At 35.5% G+C, this 26,995-nt stretch overlaps 1 protein-coding gene across 1 annotated transcript; it reads right to left on the bottom strand.

The window, feature by feature from the left end:
- Window positions 1-26,788, bottom strand: LOC125658190 (cytochrome P450 26A1-like). The gene is made up of 4 exons (XM_048889356.2): window positions 26,281-26,788; window positions 9,430-9,927; window positions 4,204-4,632; window positions 1-1,846 (listed from the first exon to the last, which is right to left on the bottom strand). The coding sequence occupies exons 1-4, from the start codon at window positions 26,500-26,502 to the stop codon at window positions 1,484-1,486; spliced, it is 1,512 nt and encodes a 503-aa protein (XP_048745313.1). The 5' UTR covers window positions 26,503-26,788; the 3' UTR covers window positions 1-1,483.
- Window positions 26,789-26,995: the final 207 nt, after the last annotated feature.

The raw sequence follows: 26,995 nt of genomic DNA, 5'->3' as shown, positions 1-26,995 counted from the left end.
AAATAATAATGTAAAATCAAATTTTATATAATCACAATAAATATATATATATATATTACCGGTGTCAGTGTAAAATAATTATGATTGATGTATATTCATCTAGTTATTAGTATATAATGTCAAATAAAAAGAACTTCAAAGTATAACAATATTATTACATTTATGTTCTTTCCATTTCAAAATCATGTAAACACGAAAACGCATTTAAAATTGATATAACAAAGAATATGCAATTTAATAAAAACAAATTCGTCTATGTTTAATAAAAGTATTAAAGCTTTATAATCCGTATTTTGTCTACAGCAAACAATAAATTTCCAATCATTTTCAAACTTGAAAACGTTTTTCGTATAACGAATTAATGTAAATGATTTGTAAGGCATCAGTTGAGACTGTCCTGATTTTTGCTATGCCAAACTAATTTGCGGCTGACTATGTTCGGTTATAAATGTGCAGGTTAGTAGTTGAACTGTGTACAACATCACTTTTTCTAAATATATTAAAATGTTCAGACAACAAACGAAGATGCAAATACACGTGTATGTATATTCTCTATGACTATTTTTTTTTCACTCGGTTTACATGATCCTACACTGAACACTGTACATGTAAAACTCAATATGTAGGAACATCCATATGGCACTACTTTCAGACTGGTCTTTTCCCTAACAACATAAAATCATATGCAATGAATAATCTCGTCAAGACAGGGTATAATTCAATATCATTTATATCATACGAGATAAATGTAAGGAAGTTCTTAAAAATGGGTTTCCAAAATCCATTGAAAAACACCCCACCCCCACCTCCCAAAAACACCACACCAGTGAGACTAAATGGCACACGGCAACTATTTACCCCTAGACGTAAATTCAAAACAGTGTGATTCAGAGTATTTCATATCATCAAAATAAAATGTAAAAATAAAACGGTTAAGAACGAATGTTATGGATGTAACTCAAGGGTGTTCTGCAGCATCAACATTATTTTGTGTGTAACTTTGAAATTAATATTTGAACTAATGACTTTTCAATATACTAGATTTAAAGACATAAAGGATTTGCTTAAAAATAATTTAACATTCTAAGTTAATTTTGTATTTCACATAATTTTTTTTTTAGAATTGTTTCTTTTCCAAATCTAAAGGAGAAAGTTGGAAAAGTTAATTAAGTAATTTGGTGTATTATAAAATTTACCTGAAGATGAAACATAAATTGATTAAAGATGATCCGCTAATATGGAATCTTTATACGTAACATATTATCATAATTTCGTGAACAACTTCCCCAATAACCTACTTATGACAGAGGCATTTATCAACATTAAATAAACTTGCCAGACTACAAAATGGTCATAAATCAAAATGTTTCACCGAGATTGTTTCGAAACACCGGTACATGTATATTAATTATGTAAAATTGCACATGCTTGTGACAGTGTTGCTAGTCTCAATTTCCTAATTAAGAAAGCTTCTTCCTGAAAACTAGATACTACAGTCACGTTTCCAAATTGTTAGTGGTAGTTTGTCGATAACTTTGGGGCTTGGAATGTAAATCATTTTTGAATAAGGATTATGTAACTTCCAGTCACAGGTGCGAGCTAGTTCAATCACAAAAACCCGGATAACTAGCTTGGCATATTCCTTTCCCACACAAAACCTCGATCCAGCCCCGAAAACGGTGTAATTCATGCGGTCAATATGGGAATCACCATCTCGACTGTCTAAATTTGGAAGCGTTTCCCATCGAGAAGGATCAAAGGCATTTGGGTCTTTATACACAGGAGAGGAAAGATGTGTATCCCTATATCCGACAGCTATCGTCCATCCCTTGGGTATTCGATAATTCTGGAAAGGTTAAAAGAAGTGATAAAAATGTTCTGAGACTTGCGCCCTTTGAACATAAATAACATGCAATATTGTAAGACAACATTCCTGCAAGTAATCATGAAATCAGAACTCAGAGAGTTTTGGAATTTTTATTAAAGTGACCATGAAGTTTTATATTCAACATCGAAAACAGTAAGAACCAAGATTTTGGCGTGAGGCTGCATTCTTACATATGTTTATGACGAACGTACATACATATTAGAAGTAAACTAAAAATATCCCTTCTAGTGACTTGACCTTACATGTCTTGAAAACCGATAGGTTATGCAAAAGGTTCATTCACAAAAGTTTGACAAAAATTGAATTAAAACAAGAAATGTTTCAGAAATATGTATCCACCCGGTGGAAAATTGAAAAGGGTTATACATACGTATCATTTAATTGATAGTAATTCCAAAACAATTCACGTTATTGAGCGGAAAATATTTTCTTATGTCCAGAGTGGATTGACCTTTGACCATATGACCTCGAAATCAAAAGAGGTCATCTACTTCTTAGGACACACAAGTATACCAAGTTTTGGTGTCAAGCAAATTATTCTCAAAATATAAGAGGCAATATTTTACTATGCCCAATTTGACCCTTGACCACGTGAAACCAAAATCAATAGGGTTCATCTACTCTTTACGATGTACCAGTGTACCAATTTTGATGTCTGCCAAGGAAAGGGTTCTTAAAATATTGAGCGGACAATACCTTGACCTCAAAATCAATAGGGGTCATCTCCTTAAGATGTTCCAGTATACCAATGCAAAATTTAATTGATAGTAGCGCCAAATCAATTCGAGCGGACAATATCTCCCTATGTCCGGAGTGGATTGACCCTTGACCCTGTGACCTCAAAATTAATAGAGGTCGTTTACTCCTTAGGATATACCTCTGTACCAAATGTGTCAATCAAGCAAATGATTCTAAAATAATGGAGGAGAATAAATACTACCATGTCTAGTTTGACCCTTGACCATGTGAACCTAAACTGGTTTATCTACTCCTTACAATGAACCAGTGTACCAAGTTTGATGTTTGTCAAGGAAATGGTTCTCAAGATATTGAGTGGACAATACCTTCCTATATCCAGAGTGGATTGACTTAGACCATACCTCAAAATTAATAGGCATCATCTACTCCTTAAGATGTATCTGTGTACCAAGTTTAATGTCTGTCAGGCAAATGATTTTTAAAATATTCAATGGACAAGACTTGGTCTACAGATCGACTGACGTTCAGGTTCAAAAGAATATGTCCCCTCTTTGAAGGGGGCATAAAAACAACTAATTAAATCTTGTATACAAAGAGTTTAAACATTTCCATTCAGTGATCATGCCCCTATCCATTTAACCTTGAAAAGCAATACGAACTAAGATACATGTATTTATGTAAATTACTATCCCTGACAGTTTCACAATGACTGGGTTAGAAATATAGTTTAAATCATGTCCAGTAAAAGTTTTGCAATATTTCTTTCTAGTGACCTTGACGAACTCTTGCATTTCACCTTAAACCAACTGGACCAAAGAATTTAATTAATTGATTTAATGTTGTTTAACGTCCCACTCGAAATTTTTTCACTCATATGGAAACGTCACTATTGCCGGTGAAGGGCTGCAAATTTTAGGCCTATGCTCGGCGATTACGGCCTTTGAGCAGGGAGGGATCTTTATCGTGCTACACCTGCTGTGATACCGGGCCTCGGTTTTTGCGGTCTCATCCGAAGGACCGCCCCATTTGATTAAAAGTTACTGTATCATTCATAAAAGGCTGGTGAATTTTGCTTGAATAACGTAGCTTGAAAACTGTACACTAAATTCTGATTTCCCACACTCATTGGCCTTGACCTTTCACCTGAGACTTGGATTTTGTTTGAAAAGTGTTGCACAAGTAAATAATATCGGAAGGTTGAAGTCCTTTTTCACAGGGGCATTCTTTATTCCAAAATGTGCTCGTTAGTTAATGACCTTATCGTTTGACATTTTTAAACCAACAGAAACTCGTATTTTTGTACAAGACAACATGTCTACATATGCCCTTGACAGCCATACACCAAAGGATTTTCGAAACCAAATGTTTTGTTTGTATATTCAATTTCCCCTTACTCATTTATAGATGCCACCAGCTTTGATTCAATTGTCATAAATGCCCAATGCATTACGCTCAAGGCCATAGTAGTAAACACGCGTGTTGAAAGTTGAACGTCGTGCTTATGCGGTGGATTGGGGGAAGTAAAGGGTTTATGGTAAATATTGTTACGTTTCATGATAACGATGTCCATAAAAAGTAGTGTGCCGTAGTTTAAGAAAAATATATGGAGAACATACCCCAACTTCAAATGTTTTTAAGGCTTTGCGATACCCAGCTCCAACCGGCGATATGATTCGCAGAATTTCACGGACAACAGAATACAAATACTTTAGCTGATATATCTTATCTAATGATGGCTGGAATTCGTCTGATGAGCACTGTAAGATTCCTGCATCATCCAATTCTTCACGTACGTGCTGCAAGACTTCTGGGTGTCTACCGAGGTAGAGGAATACGCTTGCCAAGGTGCTAGAAGTGCTGTCATATCCCGTGAAGAAGAGTTCTTGCACGGCATCTATAAACTCTTGTTTGCCATACTTTCCGAAGTCTTTCTGCTCCAGGATATGATGAATAGCACTTCTAAATGACTGCTGACTCCCCTCTCTCTCTACCTTGTCTATACACTTCGCTATTTCCTTGTGCAATGTTTCCTTTGCCTTTAAAGCCTATAACATTAAGTTACTGATTTTTATTACCTACTCATCAATAATCCCTATTCTCTTTAGAGAAGTCGAGAGGCATAGCCTTCATTGACTTCTCTTCGCAAGCATTCATATTTTGATTCTGGAAAACGTGTAAATGCCGGAGTCGGTGACGGTTTATGCTTCGACCGACGTTTCGACTCAGATGTGCCTGGATTTACGCAACAGACAACTTGTTTTCAAACATTTAGCAGTAATGCACAAAACTGTCACAAGGAAATCAACACTTACTTGCTTTTAATCCATTTTCAACATGTACCCTGTCCCGGGTTTACGTTAACTGGTCTTGGGATCTGTCACAATAGGGGACCATTAAGAGAAAGCAGGCTGACGTAAACAGAGTTGTAATTTAAACCCGGGACAGGGGCATGTTGAAAATGGATTAAAAGCAAGTAAGTTTTGATTTCCTTGTGACGGTTTTGTGTATTGCTATTAAATGTTTGAAAACAAGTTGTCTATTGCGTAAATCCAGGCACATCTGAGTCGAAACGTCGGTCGAAGCTTAAACCGTCACCGACTTCGGCATTTACACGTTTTCCAGAATCAAAACATGAATGCTTGCGAAGAGAAGATGAAGGCTATGCCTTTCGACTTCTCTAAAGAGAATACAATAATCCCGTTATCCGTGTTTTGATGACAGAGTGATCCGACTTTCAAATTGAATTTCAAAGCTTACGACCGTTTTCGATCTTAATTACGACAACCTTCGTGAATAGTGCGAAACTTTAATCATACGCATATGTAAGAATAAATGGCTAGTTTGTATTCGGCGCGCCCACGCGTCACAATTTTTCTAAAGAAAATTTATCGCTTATTTTTAATCGTCGATATTTCACAAGAAGTCGTACGTGGCGAGGTTACAATAGGGGTAGTTTTAATATATACACAGCTACATGTACTTGAGGCGTGATGGATCATGCAACACGATCCCCCTAAACCTTCTACGCACCTTTTTAACTTATGCATTTTAAATATACATTCCTGAAAATGTAATAAATCACATTTTCAGCAATTGTAAGAAGAAATATCATCACTGATAGCGAGATTTTTTTTTTACTAATACGTAACAGAGATTTCGATAATCTTTAACGTATATTTACAAAACATAAGTATAAAAAGAAAATAAGTGTGTTGATCCCAGATCAGAAAAAAAATAAGGGGAGTCAGTGGAGGATTTAGGGGGGGGGGGGCAGTCGGCGCCCCCTAAACTTTTCAAATTTAAAGTACATCGTGGTATCTTGTTTAGGAAAATATACTAAACGATAAAAGAAGCAGTAGTTTTTCCACTCCTGGAGAAATAAATGACAAAATCTTTTGATTTCATGAATTACTTTATTGGGAGAACTTAATTTTTTCCAAAAACCCTTAAAATTTGTGTCATTTTATTAATTTCACCTTTTTAAGAATGATAGAAAATAGTACTTGTAATGACTAAATAGGAGATATATTTCAAGCCCTATAAAATTTGTAAAATCCAGGAGCCCCCAGACCCACTGCCTCATAAAGTGCCCCCCCCCCCCCCCCCCCCCGCGCCCCTAACCGCAATTCCTTACAAGGAATAATTTATAGTCTTATAAATGTGTATTTAAAAATATTATGGGGGTATAATATAATAAACTTATCATTACAGTATAAACGCTTCGCGTCTCGTTTGATCTAATGATCCGCGTCTATCAACTCGACGAGATCCAACTCTTTGGATCAAGTTACTGTTGTATCATAGGCGCTCGGTCATAGACAATGTAAATAAAGACGACAGAGGAAATTCGAAATATGATCCTAACATTATTTCCACTGCACGATGTGGATATTTAGTTTTCTGTAATCTATTTTGCTTAATAAATATACTAGTATGCTGCAAAATTAATTTCATAAACGTTTGAAAATTGACTTCACCCACGTAGAGTAAAAAGAAATAATGCTTGCAACGTTACTCCCTAGTACCCTTCCATGCCCCACGAGAAATAAATCACCAAGAAACCGACAGATTCGCCGCTTACCCGTCAAAAAGTGAGACGTGTACAATTTATAAAAAATCCAATACAAGAGGCCCACAGGCCTTATCGGTCACCTGAGTACTAGTGAAAAAGTATCACTACTCCCAAGGGCTATGAAATCTAGAAGAAGAAAAAAATATCCTTTTCTGAATACCGTATAGCGGGTTTTTTTTTCCCGCGGGGTTATAAATTTGGTTTGCTTTAGCGGTTAGATAGCTTTCCGCCAAATTTTCACTCGCCAAATACGCATCCAATTGCGACTTCAGTATTTGAAAGAGAGACAACTCTTCCCTGTCCGTCAAAATTTATTCCGCTAACATTATTAGCATACCTTTGTGCCAGCAAATCGCCAAATTTTAGACCCGCGGAATATGCCCGCTATACGGTATCTAAGCTAAATTCTAATGTTCAGCAACAGTATAAAACAAGATGTATTCTTAAAACTTCACTGTCCTCAAAAGTGCATACACTGATGAAAGGCTTTATGTAATATAATAGGTGTATTAACATTAAAACATAAAAAATATGGCTAATTTGGACCCATCCTAGAGTCAAAACTCTGGGTTGTGAAATTCACCATTTTTGTACATACTTTTCTGCTATTCCAAAGTATGCATTTAGATTTTATATTGATTGATTGTATCTTGCTTTACGTCTCTCTCGAGAATTTTTCACCCATATGGAGACGTCACCAAGACCGGTGAAGGGTTTCAAATTTAAGCCTTTGCTTGGCGCTTACGGCCTTTGAGCAGTAAGGGTTCTTTAGCGTGCAACACCTACTGTGACACGGGGCATCCGTTTTTAAGGTCATCTCCGAGGACCCGTGACATTCACACATGATGTCATGCGTTTGGTGATGGAACTGTCACTACCTGTTTTAACGACTTAGGTTTGTCGCGGCCGAGATTCGAACCCCGACCTTCCGCATGTGGGGCGAACGCTCTAACTTCTAGACCACCGCAGCGGTTAGATTTTATACAGCATCAATAAACTTACACCTAAATACTAAGTTTGGTCCCACCCTGAGGTCAGAAACCCTATCCTTTACAATTTTGGTAAAAGACTACCCGCTCTTTCTAAATATCCATTTAGTTTCAATTTAGTATCAATAACACTAAAGAAGATGTTATTAAAGTGTTTTACACATAGACACTATATGTAAAACTTATACGGTACCAATTTAGTTTGGCCCCGCCCTGGGGTCAGAACCGCTACCCCAGGGGTCATGAAATTTACAATTATGGTAGAGGCCTTCCTGCTTTACATCACTATATGTATTTAGTTTTTCTTAAACATGTGCAGTTCTAGAGAAGGAGGTTTTGGAAAATTGGTCAATTTTTGCCCCGTCCCTAAGGCCCCAGGGGTGCAGGAATCCTGAAATTTATAATTCATGCCCCCATTGTTCCAAAGATGCTTCATACCAAATTTGAAAAGAATTGGAATGATAGTTATCAAGAAGTTAAAAATGTCTTATTGTTCGCATATATAATAACTGATCATTGTGGCTCCACCTTGATACCAAAAGCCCTACCCTTTGGGATAATCAAATTTACAATTTTGGTAAAGGACTACCTGTTCTTTCTAAATATCTATTTAGTTTTAATTTAGTATCAATAGCACTAAAGAAGACGTTATTTAAATGTTTTACACATAAACAGTATACACCAAGTTTGGCCCCACCTTGGTGTCAGAACCCCTACCCCGGAGATCATGAAATTTACAATTATGGTAGAGGTCTTCCTGCTCTATATCACTACTATTCTTTTTTTTTTTTTTTTTTTTTTTTTTACACGTGTGCGGTTTTTGAAAAGAAGATTTTGGAAAATTGGGCAATTTGGGGCAATTTTTGCCCCACTCCTAGGGCCCATGGGGCACTGGAGTCCTAGAATTTACAAAATATGTCCCCCTTGTCCCAAGGATGCGTCATACCAAATCTGAAAAGAATTGGACTGGTAGTTATCAAGAAGTTAAAATTGTTCAATTGTTAACGCACGACGGCGGACGACAACCAATTGCAATAGGTCACCTGAGCAAACTGAGGTGACCTAAACATCATTCATAACCATTTACTACCGAAATTCGTTACATTTCTATTATTTCCAACAACTCAGATGTTCAATATTCGCTCTACCAATCACAGAAGTTGAATTCGCTCTAACAATGATGGAAGTTGAATTATATCTGACCGTTCAATAGCTCTATAGTCTTTATTTACATTATCCATGACCAAGCGCCTATGGTATTTATTATAAACGCATCGGTTTTTCTGTGTAGATTTTATTGAGTGAGATCCGACTTCCGGATCACTACGCTGTGCTTTATTGCCACCCTCTGAAATTGATGACGTCACAATGTATCGAAGCAGTGATCGACCGCGTCAGACAAGATAGCGTACACAAAAAATAATTTCACTGTGTATTTGTCGATTTGCAAATCAGGAATACATTGAATTTCATTATCATTTAAACGTATATTTTAAGATACATATGATAAATTTATTACCACAGTAATTTGATGTGAAGTGTTGGATCACGCCAGTCGCCACGTTGACAGACATGGATCATGACATCAAACTCCACACTTTGCGTATCGTTTAATCTGATCATCCGTGTCTGTCAACTCAACGGGATCCAACTCTTTGGATCAGTAATAAATAAATATAATATGGAATAGCCTGGATACGCTGACTTTATGTTATATAGTAGAGAATGATTGATGGCTTGTTAAATTCGACAGTGGATATTTTTAGTAAATGATTACTTACCTTCCAAAGACCGAGTCCTGGTATCAAAAAAGGAAGAGAGAACATATTGTTAACCATATTTTCAAAAATTTCCGAGAGGTAAGATACATATTTTTGGTTGAAATCAGATCCAACCAATAGTTTAGATGCTAAAGCAAAGGCCAACTCTCTACACTCATCATGACCATGGATCTCTTTAACCGACATCCATTTCCGAAGATAAATGCGTGTGATGTCTATCATAGATGGTATGTAGTTTTCTAATGCTTCGTGGGTGAAAGCCTTCATAATGATTTTTTTTCTAAATGAATGCATATTCCCTTCTGCCATTGCCAAACACCCTTCGCCGAACACCTTTCTAATGGAGGATGGCCATTGTGAGGTAACTAGAGTATTCTCTCCCGTAAGAATTACACGTAAGTGACTTGCGCCAGATACCCGGATGGTGGGTCTGCCTAGGGTGTGAGTCATGTATACGTCACCATACTTCAGACGTCTTTCTGTGTAGAAGTCTGCATTCTGTAACATAGATTTCAGTAAATGATTTAGAATATCCACTTACATCGAACGAAGGATAATGTGACGTCATTTGTTGTAGTTTTTATCAGCGGTTGGAATGAAAATTCAAATGTTGGTGGTCATTTGTCTTTAAAATAGATAAATTAATCTAATTAGAGAGTCAAAGTCCGTGGAAAATGAATTGGTACTCTTTTCCCCAAAACATTAAGGTAACGCAGAGTGGTCTGCCTTTGTTTCAAGAATCTTAACTTTAAATTCCTGGGACGGTGTGGCCTAGATACCCATATCTTATCTTAATGTTATTTCAGACGGATCTCATAATTTTCATCTTCACAAGTCAAGGGTTATTGATTCGTTACCTCGCGAGGTAACGAATCAATAACCCTTGACTTATTTTATCTGGCGGCCGCCAGTTAATTAAATGGCGGCCGCCACTTAATTTATATGGCGGCCGCCACTCAATTTAAATCATTTATATGGCTGTCGCCAGTTATTCAACTCTTCTCCCTTTCTCTATCTTTCTCTCAAAATGAAAGGGGTGCAATCCCTCCCCAATGCTTATTTATATGAGGTGATATATATATACAATTAAGAGCATTAAATTATTGTTTTTCGATTGCACTGTTCAATACGTAGAACTACGGGACTGATCCTCTATTTTTTTTGACAACGTCCAATTTCTGTTATTTTCACATGCAAACTAAATTATCTTCACATGTGAAATAAGATTAATTGGCGGATTGGCCCCCACCCCACTCTTTTGGTGGTAGTAATGAATGGTAAAAATGTAATATCGAATTAACTGATCAATTGAAGGATGAACGGAGCCCCTCCCTTCAATTTAGGAGTACGAAGTTTGGGCAAAAGAGACATTTTAGGTTCTGCTTGTCAACAATTGTAGAAGACAATTTCTCCTCCGACTGTCCCTATACACTTTGAAAAGCGATGCTGCGTGTTTGCGTACTATTCTAAATTTTTCCAAAATAATCACTCAGCGATACGAATTACATTGTTTTTGCAATTGGCAGCAGCCATATATAAATTAAGTGGCGGCCGCCAGATAAAATAACTGGCGGCCGCCAGTTAATTTATATGACGGCCGCCAGATAATAAGTGGCGGCCGCCAGTTAAATAAATATTTTATTCAATTGCTGCAAACCAAAAATGGAATTTTAAGAAGCTAGGGTAAAATTAATATGCACCCAAATTAAGACGGGGTTTGGGGCTTGTTCCTGCAATGGTGACTCCATATGAGTGAAAGATTCTCGAGAGGGACGTTAAACAATAGACAATCAACCAACCTGTGACATCCACTTGGCGCCGGTAAGTGAGAAGTTTCTCAGTTTACTTTCGGAAGGTCGGTGGTCTCTTCCCAAGTATATTGTATCTGGGTTCTCTCTTCCACCAACAAAAACTAGGCGCCACCAGATAACTGAAAAATTGTTGAGTGTGGCGGAAAACATCAACCAATCAATCAATCAACCAACCAACCTGGATAGTCGGGGTCATTGAGGCGTACTGTACCAAGTTTATTATCCTTAGTTTGTATTTTATTCTGTGTTTATTCTTTTTTTGTTGACGGGTATACTGTGATTTTTCGTGTTTATTTTTTTGTTTTGTTGACGGGTTTACTGTCGAACAAATCAGATGCCATGAAAGTGTTGATGATTGTCGTAAATTACAATCAATGGATGGGACACATACATGTATAAATAAGGCATATTACGATCAGTATCTTCATATCATAGTTCTACCTAAATGTTTTATTCGTTTCAAGTTAATACACTTATTCGAGATGAGTTTTTCTCTCTGAGCAATGATGTGGAAGCATTTCGTACTTCGCGATAGCACAATTGTAGAACGTTCGCTTCGTAACCGGGAGGTGGGTTCGAACCCCACATGTACCATGGCCGCGTCAAACATAGGTAGTGATTGCTCCTTCGCCAAACGCTTGGCATGTAGAAGTGAGAATCACGGGTCTTTCGGATATGACAATTAAAAACGGGGGTCGCGGCAGGCGTCAGTACATTAAGGAATCCTCTTTGCTACGAACCCGAGCGCTAAGCATAGGTCTAAATGTTGGTACTTCACCTATAATTGGTGACGTCTCTATACATGAGTGAAAGTTCTCGAAGGGACCTATAACAAAGAAATAAATAAGCAAAACAATTACTCTAGGTCCTTGATCATTGACAGGGAGGTAGGTTTCCTATTGATATTCTGGTATAGACTTAGGTCTGTCGCGGCCGGGATTCGTAACCCGGCCTTCCACATGTAGGGCGAACGCTCTACCTCTAGACCATCGCGGCGGTCAAAGGGGGAGTGTGTAATATATTAGTAGTTTTATAGATGCGACATTGTTATGTTTCAACCAAAGTTAATATGATAATAAATTAATAGAAAGGTAGGAATATATGTTCACATATAATCAGAATACTGCTACTGTAAGCCATTTGATTGTCCCAAAAGGGCTGTTTTAATTTCTAATGTAAAGTGCAGAAATCAATTATGGTAACCGTTGAGAGGTAACGGTTAAGGGTCATGCTAAGGTAATGGTTAAGGCCCATGCTACATTAACCGTAAAGGGCCATGATAAGGTAATCATTAAGGGCCATGAAAATTTCCCTGCACTGCTGGTGACAGTCATATCTCTAATGATGAAAAGAAAAACACTTCATATCTAAGTTTTTTAAGTCTAATTATGTTAAAGCGTGTTTGCAGTAAAACACGTTGTAATGAATACATTTATAAACAATGCATCGAAAAATAACACAAAGTTGAACAACGAAATTGGCAGACACGTGACCTCGATAGGAAGGAGATTGGTCTGTCTCTAACTCAAATAATTTAGAGAGAAAATCAAAGTATTGTTTATAACTTGTTTACGTAATGATATAAACAACAGTCCTTAAACAGTCATCCGAGTACATGTATTAGATATCAGAGAAAACTTTTTTAAAGAAATGAAAATGTTCATGGTGTAAGAGTGCATCTACTAAAACTCTGAAAACTGGATCTCATCATCATTTGGGGGTGGGTGGGTCAAAAAGATTATTTAATATCCCGATTTCACAACATTATATTCTGGATGAGTATTTGCACCTGTCTGGGGTACGTGTGTGTGACCAAGATCTTGATCAAATGAGTATGTATGAGAAACTACTTGGCCAGAAGGAATTTTTATGCCAAATATGAGATGCATATGGCTGCAACAAATATTTCTACCAGTGTTCTGGGCGGTCGTTAAATGATCTTGACCTTGGCCAAATGTCTTTATTTCAGTGTTGGGACATGAACCCGTGTTGATCTTTGTCACATACCGGGATATATACATGTACCTTTGATTTTTCTCCTCTACAACATTGTAGTTAGTACATTTCGTAGAGTTTTCTTTTGCAAGTGAATTTTAGCTAAATTTCGTTCAGAACCATCAGCTCAAGTAAAAATCACATATGTGATACATAATAAATAGTACAAAGTTTACTATTACATGCAAGATTAATCATAATTCTTGCAAAAAAGCACCCCAAAAAAAGAAGAAACACAATACATGGTCTTTTCTTCAAAATGAAAACTAGAGTTATACAATTACATGCTTATACTGGTATATTACCGGTAGCTAAGGAATCAGGAGATCAGACTTTTCCAAGTACATTGTATTTTCGAAACGAACACACATATTTTGCTTAAGAGAGTTTCATTGCAAGTTGATATTGTTACTAAATTTAAAAGTATTTGGCTGAAACCAGTATTGTTTACTAAAAAAAATGTTTTCGTATATCTAGTAAGGGTTTTCATTGTACAGGTGGCATGATAATGATATTCATCGACAATTTTGTTACTTTTACAAATCTTACAAGTTCTTTCATTTCTCGAATTACCACTACATCTACCCACTTTCACAGAAAATTTTCGAAATATGTTCCTAAATTTCCTACTGCTAGGAACGCTTAATATAATTTTCACATTCGAATTTTGTTTTAAGTATTCTGTATATAGTACTTGTACCTTTGGCAGAATCACGCGTGTCAGAAGTCCCCTTTTGAATATATTGCTCTCTGAGACTCTGATTGACAACTGTTACAGTCTTTACAAATTCAACATTACGGGGGTTTGCTCGTTCCAAATGTATGATTAAGGATATGTTAATACAAGAAATCCAATTATTACGCATTAACCCTTGGGTACAGCCATTGTACAAGTATATACATTTGTTTACGTTCTCAAAGGCCGTAAGTGTCGAGCATAGGCTTAAATTTTGCAGACCTTCACCGGCAATGGTGACGTCTCAATATGATTGGAAGATTCTCAAGCAGGACGTTTAACAATATACATCCAATCAACCCAAAACGTAACCATAAATAATGACTGCTTCTTCGCTAATCACACAGTATTTGAAAACAAGAGTCGACTTCAAAAACTGGGGTTCTGTGCCACTACAGGCATGCATACGGTTAAATCTCACTGTTACGGTCCAGAGCGTTGGGACACTTCGCCTAAAGCTGGTGATACGAGCGAATTTGTTTTCGAATGGGCGTACCCCAACCGAACAAAGAAACCATGAATCGGAATCATGACATATTGTTTTGCTAGGTGTGAGCTACACATGATGTATTAAGTATGCGCTAGATGTTCAGAAGTATAAAGCATTTTTAAAAAGATGGAATGCAGTTTTAATTTATGAGCCATATAGTCTGAACATCCTGGCTAAGGCGTTATGGATTTCAATTTTGGTAGACATACAAGCCTGTTAACTTTACATCTAGATTTTAAACAATAGTTTACTCAAGATTTAAAACTATACATTGTCATGTATATTGCACACCCGTCTTCGCATGCCAAGTACCCAGCAACCCCTTGTCAGATCTCTCCACCACTGCCTTCTAGTGGATATCAAGAGTTATCGCTCTTTACAAGTAAAATATAAACTATTTGTGAATGTTTACAGTAAACACGTGGATGGACTACAAGCTAAGACTAACAGAGCGTTTTAACATTGAATATCTAAGAGATAATCAAATAAAAAGTTTGTAAATAGCGTGCTGTCTCCTGATCCTTTGTCATTCATTCTGCAGTGGTGAAGGCCATATCCGCAGTAGACGGTATCAAATTACGGGAAGAAGTGAATTACAACATTCCATGGCTTTTGATCTAACAAAAGTATTATGCTCAGTTGTCTGCATGCTTTTTATATTTTTCCATTCGACATTGAGATCAACATGTCTTTCTGTTTGCAATGATTCCAGTTTTTGTATGACGTCGTTTTCAATTCTATGTTTGAGTCTATCCAGTTTGTTCCTTCACTAACCAGACAGATACTTCCGGTGATCGTCTTCTGGGTGTGATACATAATCAAACAGTTTATTGAAAACCAAAAAGGTTTCACCAATTAGTATCCGGCTCTATTTCTTGGCAAACTCCGATGGCTTTGATTTTATTTGGAAAGCCAGGGCGTTTCAATTTGAGCGATTATCAAATAGGGCAAAAATCTGCCAAAGGAAGACAAGAGTAAACAGACAGGACACTTGTCATAGGAAGTGGACTGCATGTATCTAAAGTAACTCCACCCTCATGTGACGGCTTTGGTTTTTACAAAGTCTTTAATTGATCAAACTTTATGAATGAAAAAGCGAATATAACAAACAGTGATCGATCTCATAAATCCTATAAAGAATAGTGGATAGGTCAAACAGGGACACCTGAACACACCAGAAATGAAATCCGGCCTGGAGGTTATAAATGCACGTTTTTATACTCGAACTCCGTGCTCTGGATTACACGCATACTCAAAGTGAAGGTTATAAAACTTTTTATGAAACATTCTCACACTCAAATGGAGTATATGCTCAAGATTTTTTGAGTGTGCCGCGGAGCTTGCTCACAGTTGTACTCAAAACAAACAAGGCTGAGTTTGGGTATGTGTACAATAAAAGTTTATAACCTCCAGGTCAGGTGCTTTGGAGGAGTAAACACCCCTGCTGATCGGTCACATGCACCCACTGTGAGCCCTAGAGCGTCTGATAATTGGTACTATGTTTTAAAAATGTGATGAGCAAATAACTCATGTGCTGGAATTTTCTCTATTACATGTCTCGAATATAAATTGTTTCCCTGATATCCACATTTAATTTTCCAATATTTATAGAGTAGTCAAGGGCAATAACTCCTATGCGTGTATTTTCTATTTTCCTGATACCCACAATTAAGGAGTATGCTACACCAGAGAAATTTGATGTAGATGAAAAGTGGAGGAGATGAACAACAATATTTTGAAGATGAAAATTTTCAAATTTACATTATTTTGTCAAAAATATACAGTTTTAGTAAAAGGTAATCTGAAAAAAATTAAAACCCTTGTTGAACTCGAACCTGCGACCTACAATTCTAACCTACTGAGCTACTAGGCTAGGCTTTTAAATGGAAAAGGAAAAGTCAAATATTGCTGATATCGATTTTTTCATCCATGTTTTTAGAGGAAGTCAGCCCCCCCCCCCCCCAGATATCCACAATTAATTTTGATAGATTTATAACGTAGCTGGGTTTTTCTAACTCACAGGTGTTAACTGTGTTATTCTAGCTAGTTTTCCTGTAGTTTTATTACGCTGTTCAACGAAATAGTGCGATTTTCTAATTTGGACATATCGTTTATGCTCTTATGCCATCTTTAAAATGGTGACAACATATTCATATTTGATTGAATTAAACTTGGATTGAGTTATACTATAGTAAGTGGAAATTAATACAGCTTTTCTAGTTTGAACCCAGCAGTGCGAGTATTGTGTCAACTTGGCTGAAATGATACACAGTAATACGTACATGTGTATCTTAGGATTATCAATGTTAATTCATTTTTATCTGTAAGTTAGTGTTGAAGAGTTTATAGAGCTATTTAAATGCAGCAATTTCAACAACATACTCTGAATTTTTAACGAACTTACAAAAAAAGAACTTTGAATATTTTGATTTGTTTTCCTTGCCTTGAAAAATTACAGGTGAAATGTAAAATTATTAATTCTTAACTTACAAACGTGATTTTGACATCTTTAATAACTTAACAACATATTGCTATATATTCATTTTAAAATGTAAATGTTTTTTAAAGTCTATATACAAATGTATGAATATATTTTATGGATACCGGTGGTCTGTATATGTGTGAATGAAAGGTGAAGATAACGAACAGTGATCAATCTCATAACTTCTATAAGCAATACAAAATAGATAGTTGGGCAAACCCGGACCCCTGGATACACTAGAGGTGGGATCGGGTGCCTAGGAGGAGTAAGCATCCCATGTAGACCGGTCACATCCGCTGTAAGCCCTATATCCTGATCAGGTATACGGAGCTATCCTCAGTCAAAATCAATGTGCAAAGAACGGTCTAACAATCGGTATGAAACACGTCAGACAGCATTTGACCCAATGATAGGTTGTATTGACGAACTAGATCGTTATTATGACCATAGAATTTGCGAAATGCTGATTTTAAACAAGACTTTTAGAACCCCTGCACCATCAACTTGTTTGTCAGTAGATTACCTCGATTTAAAAACTGACCATACACAGAACAAGCTCTTGCGCATCGAATCAGTTGAGATATATAAACACCATATGCAGGTGATAATGGAATATTGCTACATAAACGTCATCAATATATCTAAATGTCAAATTGAAGGCCACAACAAGAGCTTTTTTCCTCTGACGTAGAAGTTTAAAAAAAAAAATTCTGCTTCATATGAATATAAAAACAGACCAGCTATCAAAGGAGCACAATTCGTGCCCATGGGAATTACAACAGACTGTTGGAAGACCTGATCACCAAAGGTCACGAAGATGTTGTGAATGAGGAAGTCTAGCAATTTTTTTTTATTTCAACTTCAGAGTCCTTGTGCATGGAATCAGAGTGGTGTTGAACAAAGTAATTTTTTGGATGACTGATCACTAGATATGAATATTTCCGTTTTCCATTTTTGTTGAAGAAGCAATTGTCTATGTAAGATGCCAAAAAGTCCAGTCTTTAATTTAACGTGATGAATGGTCGTGTAACGTGTTGAAAATTCATACGCTTTGATGTTGTTGATTTGAGAAAAGTTTTGCGATTTCAAGTTTACTAAAAGTTCTTTAGATTTTTTAGAATCCACATTTGATTTACACCACTTCTGGCATATGTAGTCGCACAGTACGTTTGAAGTTTCTCCTTCACAGCTGTTAATATTTTCATGAGGAGCAAAGATAGGGGCTTGGTAGAGGACTTACCGGATCCAGCAATGTATATTTGTTTGTAAGGGTTTTAATGAAGTTTAGGAATGCAGTATAGGAAAGGTAACTCATATTCATTCGACTCATCGACTGGGATATTAAATGTGTCTAAAACTGAAGCATAATTTTGAAGAATTTCATCTTTTGAAAGGGCAGTTGGAGTATAAGTACGATTACCAAAAGTGGAATTAATGCCAAGTTTGTTTAAAATACAGTTTTAATAATGAGCCTTACAAACAAAGACAATGTTGTTACAAGCTTTTTCAGCTAGAATTGAAACATTTTCCTCATGTAACCTATCTAATTCTTTTATCACTTCTGGTTTACTAAACACAGAAGGATATATGGTACGTACTTTTGTTTTAATATGTCTATTTAATGCGGGATTTTAATATTCCTCTTATACTTTTAATCCATTCTGACAATGTGTCCGGGTTAGAATAGGTTCTCAGTAAGATGCGACTATATGGGGTGGTCCTGATGAGACCGCAAAACCGATGGCCCGTGTCACAGCAGTTGTGGTACGATAAAGATCCCTCCCTGCTCAAAGGACTAAATTTTGCATCCTTTCACCGGCAATGGTAACGTCTCCATATGAGTGAAATATTCTCGAGAGGGTCGTTAAACAATATACAATCAATCAATGTATCAGGTTCCTCTTTTCATATTTAGCCCATCCTCTGGCGTAATCTTCTACAGAATTCATAATAGAGATGAACTTCTGTCGCCAATTGAAAGACCGAGGCTCTCTGTATTTAGGACCTTTTAGATTAAACGATCTGTGGTCCTCATTTCCAACTATATCAACATCACAGTAATGCCGTGTCCAGTTGGACTTTTATAGTCGAATGAAGACGAAGAACTAGAACACCTAGGTGGATTAAGTATAAGATGGTCTATATTTAGGCACTGCAAAGTTTGTTTATAATTAAAAAGTTTGGATGCAATAGTAGAAGTATATTTGTAGGAAATACTGGGTGTAGACTTGGACTTGAAATCAGTTGGAATACACGACTGAACTCGTTTATGACGAAGAATGTTGCTTATATTGACGGCATCTATTCCTATGTTTGTAAATTTGAGCTTAAGGAACTGGCGGCATGATTTCGAAGGAATATCATCCATGACCCGTGGAGGTTTAAAAAGCCTGTGATTGGCAACATCCATAATCATAGAGTTCAGTCTATATCCAGGTGTTGAAAAATCCAAGTACAGACTAGCAATGGCTTCTTCAAATATGTCTATATGTATGGGTAAATTATATAGATGTCCTGGTCTGTATGAATACGTTATATAAATTAGATATCGGTGGTCTGTATGTATGAATACATTATATAGATATCGGTGGTCTGTATGAATACATATAGATATCGGTGGTCTGTATGTATGAATACATTATATAGATATCGGTGGTCTGTATGTATACATTATATAGATACCTGTTGTCTGTATGTATGAATACATTATATAGATATCGGTGGTCTGTGTGAATACATTATATAGATATCGGTGGTCTGTGTGAATACATTATATAGATATCCTGGTCTGTATGAATACATTATATCGATATCTGCGGTCTGTATGTATGAATACATTATATAGATACCGGTGGTTTGTATGTATGAATACATTATGTAGATATCCTGGTGTGTATGAATACATTATATCGATATCTGCGGTCTGTATGTATGAATACATTATATAGGTTGATTGATTGATGTTGTCCACCACACTCAACACTTTTTCAGTTATCTGGTGGCGCCCAGTTTTTATTGGTGGAAGAGGGAACCCAGATACGATGTACCTGGGAAGAGACCACCGACCTTCTGAAAGTAAACTGGAAAACTTTCTCACTTACCGGCGCGAGTGGGATTCGAACCCGCACCGACAGAGGTGAGAGGTCGTGTGATCGGTGGTCCGAATGAATACGTTATATAGATATCGGTGGTCTGTATTAATACATTATATAGATACCGGTGGTCTGTATGGATACATTATATAGATATCGGTGGTGTGTATGTATGAATACATTATATAGATATCGGTGGTCTGCATGTATGAATACATTATATAGATATCGGTGGTTTGTATGTATGTATACTTTATATAGATAACGGTGGTTTGTATGTATGAATACATTATATAGATATCGGTGGTCTGTATAAATACATTATATAGATATCGGTGGTTGTATGAATACATTATATAGATACCGGTGGTCTGTATGTATGTATAAATACATTATATAGATACCGGTGGTCTGTATGAATAGATTATTTAGATATCGGTGGTCTGTATGTATGTATACATTATATAGATATCGGTGGTTTGTATGAATACATTATAGAGATACCGGTGGTCTGTATGTATGAATACGTTATATAGATACCGGTGGTCTGTAGGTATGAATACATTATATAGATATTGGTGGTCTGTATGGATACATTATATAGATATCGGTGGTCTGTATGTATAACTACGTTATATAGATACCGGTGGTCTGTATGAATACATTATATAGATATCGGTGGTCTGTATGAATACATTATATAGATATCGGTGGTCTGTATGTATGAATACATTATTTAGATACCGGTGGTTTGTATGAATACATTATATAGATATCGGTGGTCTGTATGTATGAATACGTTATATAGATACCGGTGGTCTGTATGAATACATTATATAGATATCGGTGGTCTGTATGTATGAATACATTATATAGATATCGGTGTTCTGTATGTATGTATACATTATATAGATATCGGTAGTCTGTATTAATACATTAGATAGATACCAATGGTTTGTATGAATACATTATATAGATATCGGTGGTTTGTATGAATACATTATATAGATATCGGTGGTCTGTATACTGTATGAATACATTATATAGATACCGGTGGTCTGTACAACTGTATAACTGTTCGTTATCTTCACCTTTCATATGATGCTTCGAAAAAACAATTCCCGCGTGTTCGAGATGATTTCTCGTAAATAATCAGACAACTCATCAAATGACGGAGTTTTAAAGCTTCCCATCCTGTAAAGCAATTCCCTTGAAGCCAGAGTTGGAAAACCAGTGCCGACTCTTACGACAATTAATCGTGCATGTACTCTTTTGACCTTACCTAAAGAGCAACCATCCCAAACAACTGAAATGTCGTTAGTGTCATCTTACACGTTGAAAATTCGAGGGTTTGTTTTCGAAGTCTAACGTTTGACGATGTTTGCTACAAACTTCTTTTTTTAAAAATGATGAAAATGAAAACAAATTTATATTATATATATATAAACATGATATTTATTTTACACAGAAAATAACATTCCCGGATTATTTAGTTCTTACTGACTTTAAAAAAGCTTTTAATTCCTTTGGTCTTTTGTAATGTGCAAGTTGGTATGTGAGAAACTTTCTGTGCAAAACATATACAATGCAATTTCCCATGTTCCCATGATCTCTCAATTCTCATTACAACCAAAATAAGGATATATATATATATATATATATATAAAGCACTAAATAATCACAACTAGGTACTGAAAATTTTCGCCCCAGCCCGGGGTCGAACCAGCGACGTACGGCACCCACCGCCTAGCAAGATTGTCAAACCAGTGCGAAAGTCCACTCGGCCACAACGACTTCCATAAAAAAGGAAGCTTTGTTATGCTCCTAAAGCGCTACTTATACACACTGATGCAATCCCACACAGTCGCTGTGTCATTCAGTGTTTAAGATATTTTATAAGGAGAGTGGATCTCTCGATGCAATTGTATAGAATATTTAATATAAAGCACAAACAAACATTTATAACACCCAACCTTACGTTTACCCCTAGGATCTAAACGATACATGTGAAAATCAATTAATTAATATATAAAGCACTAAATAATCACAACTAGGTACTGAAAATTTTCGCCCCAGCCCGGGGTCGAACCAGCGACGTACGGCACCCACCGTCTATATATATATATATATATATATATATATATATATATATATATATATATATGTATGTATATATACATATTATTATTATTATATTAGGATTAATTTAAGTAACCATTTAAAGTGTACTTGTACAAAACACCATGGTAGGAACAGCGCGTCACGTTCCATTCAAAAATTATTTTACTCATTAAACGATCATACTCTATTAATTGAACGTATAGCAAAGTACTAAAAAGTAAACAAAATTAGGGTGTATCGTAATATGATAAATAATCTTTAAAAACTAACAATGTTAGAATAAATATCATAAAAAATGTTTTCTATGGGGAAAGGGGTAGAAAAGGTGAGACATCTCCCTGCAATAAGGATATTTGGCCTTGAAAACCATTATGTGTAGATCGTTGTCCGATATAGCGACTGCCAGTAAAATCGAATATATACTGGTAAAATCTGGTGCAAAATACTAGTTTTGAAAGAAATACGGAAGAATGGGCTCACGGCGGGTGTGACAGGTGAAATACTCCTTTTAGGCACCAGATCCCACTTCTGGTGTGTCCAGGGTCTGCACCGAAGCTGGAATTCTCCCTAATCGGAGCTCCGTGCCAGCACTCGTGACGTAGAACTGACCTTCATTCATATTTATACCCATTGTGTATATGCCATTTAAATACAGTGCTCCTGAAGGATTCCCCAGTACTAGGGACAAGCCTAATACATTTTATGTGTCAATACATTATACATGTAGCCTAAAGATAATTTTTGAAATCGTGAAAATTAAATTGTCTTCTTTTTTCTGAGTATCAGATACAATGTTTACGGTTACATGTTACGAGTGTATCAATATTTAATATTCTATACTACTACAGTCCCAAAGCTCTTATACTCGTATGTTTTATTTTCTACAACCAACAATTAGCAATTGTACATGACTCTGGCCACAAAACAAAATATGGGAAGTTTAATACGCATTTATAAAGTTCAACATTATTCGAAGTACATGTTCCTGTTAAAATTGATTCAACATAGCAATTTGCTGCTGGAATACATATAAACTCAAACTGTTTAACGGTTATTTACTTTGTTTGGCCTTAAAGATTTTCTTCCAAAGCTTTGCAAAGTTCACAACGGTTTTTCGTAAAAGCACCATGCCTTTGTTAACAACTTTCATTCAGAAAAACAAACAAGTTCTCGTTAGCAGCCTTGACTATTAAAACACAAGTATTGCATGCTGTATTCGGCGTGTTTGTTGAGAGTCCTATTCACAAACTAAACAGTGTCCAGGTTGGAAGCTTTTTTCAAACTCGGCACATAGTAATAAACAGAGATTTGACATGAAACATTTATAAAAATTAGAAGCGAGTTTCAATTAAGAAAAAAAAATCTAGATGGAAAACGTCATATGAAAAAAAAAAAATGTGTTCGTGAGGGAGTCGAACCCTGTCGTTTTAAAAATAGAAAACATCTTTATACAAATAAGAGTCAACAACCTTACCAACTGAACCACGCAGTAGACCATACATTAATAAGGAAAATTAACGTACAGGTGAAGTTGAAAACAATACCAGTGAAGTCGTTTTGATTTTTTAAAGTTTACAAAAAAATGCCCTCGTGAAACAAAATTTCAAAGCGACAGTTTATTAGAGGAAAACTCGAAGAACATCTTCATGCTAAATTTAATTTGTTTCACGTTGGCAGTTTTTTTTTTAATTTCAGGGATACCCCTCCATTTTAACGCTAAAAATCATATTAATCGCTTATTGCTTAATTTAAACTCGAAATATGTTGGTTAATTTTGTCAATACACGTCTTTTAAACTTATTTTCAAAAATTATTGAATCAAGACATACGTTCCAATTGGTTTTATCATATATTTGAATAACTTAATTTTTTAGATCTTTCATGCAACATGAGACGTGCAACACCTTCTCTAGCATTTTTAAGGGAATTTTCAGATTGATCACTATTCGTTTTCTTCACATATCTGTGATTTTTTTTTTTAACAAAAACATCCTACCGTAGTGTAGACCATATCTTAATTAATGTGTGTGAGCAATAACTATATTTGAATGGCTCACTTGGACACCCGTCCATTTATTTTTGAGATTCTAGAATGTGACACATTTAACTCCAAAAATAAAATTAACCCTAGGGTTACAAGTTTTTCATGTAGAATCTGTACCAGTGTTTCATGTAAGATTTAGATATATAAATAAGTCATTTTCCCCATTTTCTACCGTTCGGAATAAAAATATGGACGTCACCCAAATCTGTCTATGAAAAAGATTCTAATCTAAATCACAGGGAGCCAGCGGCGTTATGAAACACGATTGGATAAAGTTAAAAAATACATTGTTATTCCCAAGTTAGTTATCGACTGTAGAAGTTGGTTTTTTAAAAATTATCTTAAGACGCGTTATTTCCGAAACAGAAATTGAACGAAGTAAAAATATCGTTATAGTTAAAATCAATTTATACATAGATAATTCTGGAAGACAAAGTTTTCCTTTTTAAGACATTCTTATATAAATCTAACTTATTTCAAGCTCGGTTTGTTAGTTTTACGGAGACAATGATATTTTTGAATCATTTCCGTGAAACAAATAGCTTAATAAAAATACAATACAATATCCCCCTTTCGACAATTTTCGCAGAGACAGGTTTTTTTTTTTTTTTTTTTTTTTTTTTTTTTTTTAAAGAATTTCAAATAACATTTCTGTTATGAAATGAATAATAGTACTTGATTACTAATTCTAAATCTTAAAAAAGTAAATATAATACTAGTATAGTACTACATAACCTACATTTGAGTTTAAAACACATAATTTACACTTAGATGTACTAGAGATACTATTAGTTTTACACCAGATTTCGTTATCAAAATATTTTAAAACATGGGAACTTCCAGTAGATTTTATATATTTAAATTTAAACTATATTTTATTCACAAAGTGAATGGGGTCGGGCAGCAGGCATAGCCTATTTAAGCCCTCTCCCTAAACAAGATTTATATATGATAAAGGTATTGATCCGTACGTAGTACAGTAATTTAATACTGAGAAATGCCCCCCAGAAGTCCACAGGAATTTGATTAACTATTTTGCCTTAGATATAGAAAGAAAACGGACTGGGAAGTTTATTTTCAGATAAACCCTATCCATATAGGTATAAGGTTCAAACAAGGTTAAGAATAATATCATGTCCTCAATTGAACTAGGTCAATGTCCCAGTTCCGAGAGTTCATTCACATGTGTAAAATGATCTTACAAACCGAATTCCACATTGCTTTGTGTTTTACAATATTTAGTGTGCGTGAACTTGGATGTGATATTAACAAATGTACCTATGTTTTATGTGTCCATTTAAATTAAGCATACACCACATAATGCATTTGAAATTAAAAAAAAAAATTCTCATCATTCAAAAATAAAAAGATTGTTGTACTAACGCAAGCTGATGAAGGAGAGGGAAATTATCTTATTATATAGGACATTCAAACTGATATCTTATTATATAGGACATTCAAACTGATATCTTATTATATAGGACATTCAAACTGATATCTTATTATATAGGACATTCAAACTGATATCTTATTATATAGGACATTCAAACTGATATCTTATTATATAGGACATTCAAACTGATATCTTATTATATAGGACATTCAAACTGATATCTTATTATATAGGACATTCAAACTGATATCTTATTATATAGGACATTCAAACTGATATCTTATTATATAGGACATTCAAACTGATATATTCAGCAGTCTGATCAATATATATATCATGACAGTCACCTTATTATATAGGACATTCAAACTGATATATTCAGCAGTCTGATCAATATATATATCATGACAGTCACCTTATTATATAGGACATTCAAACTGATATATTCAGCAGTCTGATCAATATATATATCATGACAGTCACCTTATTATATAGGACATTCAAACTGATATATTCAGCAGTCTGATCAATATATATATCATGACAGTCACCTTATTATATAGGACATTCAAACTGATATATTCAGCAGTCTGATCAATATATATATCATGACAGTCACACACACGTATGTGTGTGTTGTCGCCTACATGATGAATTCTATTATACTATTGTACATACAGTTATTACCTTTTTCACAAACTCGATGGTTTCTCCTATAATCGGGTATCCTAATGTCCCTGGGGGTAACGGTTTGGTAGATCCCTCTGAATCACAATTAAAGGTAACGTAAAAGTACCACAGTTTTTTAATCACCCAAGGTAAAATGTAATAAACTGCAACGGTGATCAAGAACCACTTCACGTATACAGAACTGAACGGGATGTCATGAGAAAGCACGTGTTCATCCATCGCAAAGAACCGGGAAATGAAAGGAGGGTTGTACCGCCCGTGTAAATATAAACAATGTGACGTCAGTTAAAAATATCATTGAAGACTACGGCATTCCACTGGCACAGCAATCAATGCAAGACAACCTTGGATCGACTACAGATTACGGATTTACCTGGTTGCATTTTAAATAGGTAATTCAATTCATCCAGGTGAAATAAGAAGTTATTTTTAGGATGGTGTTAGTATTTTTGTCATTTGTTAGATTTCTACCTTTGATTTCAAGTTCAAGTTCTTTCATCCAGTATTTCAGGCCAGCAGGTCAAGAGTACAAGTTCACAGCATAATGTCTTATTTTCTCAAACCATGACTGAATGATATATATACAAAATGATATGTATATAATCCAATACATTATACATAATTAACAAAATTGTACATAGATATATGAGCTGGACTCAGTAGAACAAAGTTTAGTTAACTTTAACTAACAGTTAACTTGTCATTAACTCTT

This window comes from Ostrea edulis, chromosome 9, assembly GCF_947568905.1.
Source record: "Ostrea edulis chromosome 9, xbOstEdul1.1, whole genome shotgun sequence".
NCBI classification, from domain to species: domain Eukaryota; kingdom Metazoa; phylum Mollusca; class Bivalvia; order Ostreida; family Ostreidae; genus Ostrea; species Ostrea edulis.
Note: the sequence above shows the minus strand (reverse complement) of the source record. Positions and strands in the feature narration are given on the sequence as shown.

Excerpts from the sequence above, each read along its gene's own strand:
- LOC125658190 (XM_048889356.2), bottom strand. The coding sequence starts at position 26,502 with ATGGATGAACACGTGCTTTCTCATGACATCCCGTTCAGTTCTGTATAC. Across the intron at positions 9,928-26,280 it reads CCATCGAGTTTGTGAAAAAG|AATGCAGACTTCTACACAGA; the intron begins GTAATAACTGTA and ends TCTATGTTACAG. Across the intron at positions 1,847-4,203 it reads TAAAAACATTTGAAGTTGGG|AATTATCGAATACCCAAGGG; the intron begins GTATGTTCTCCA and ends TAACCTTTCCAG.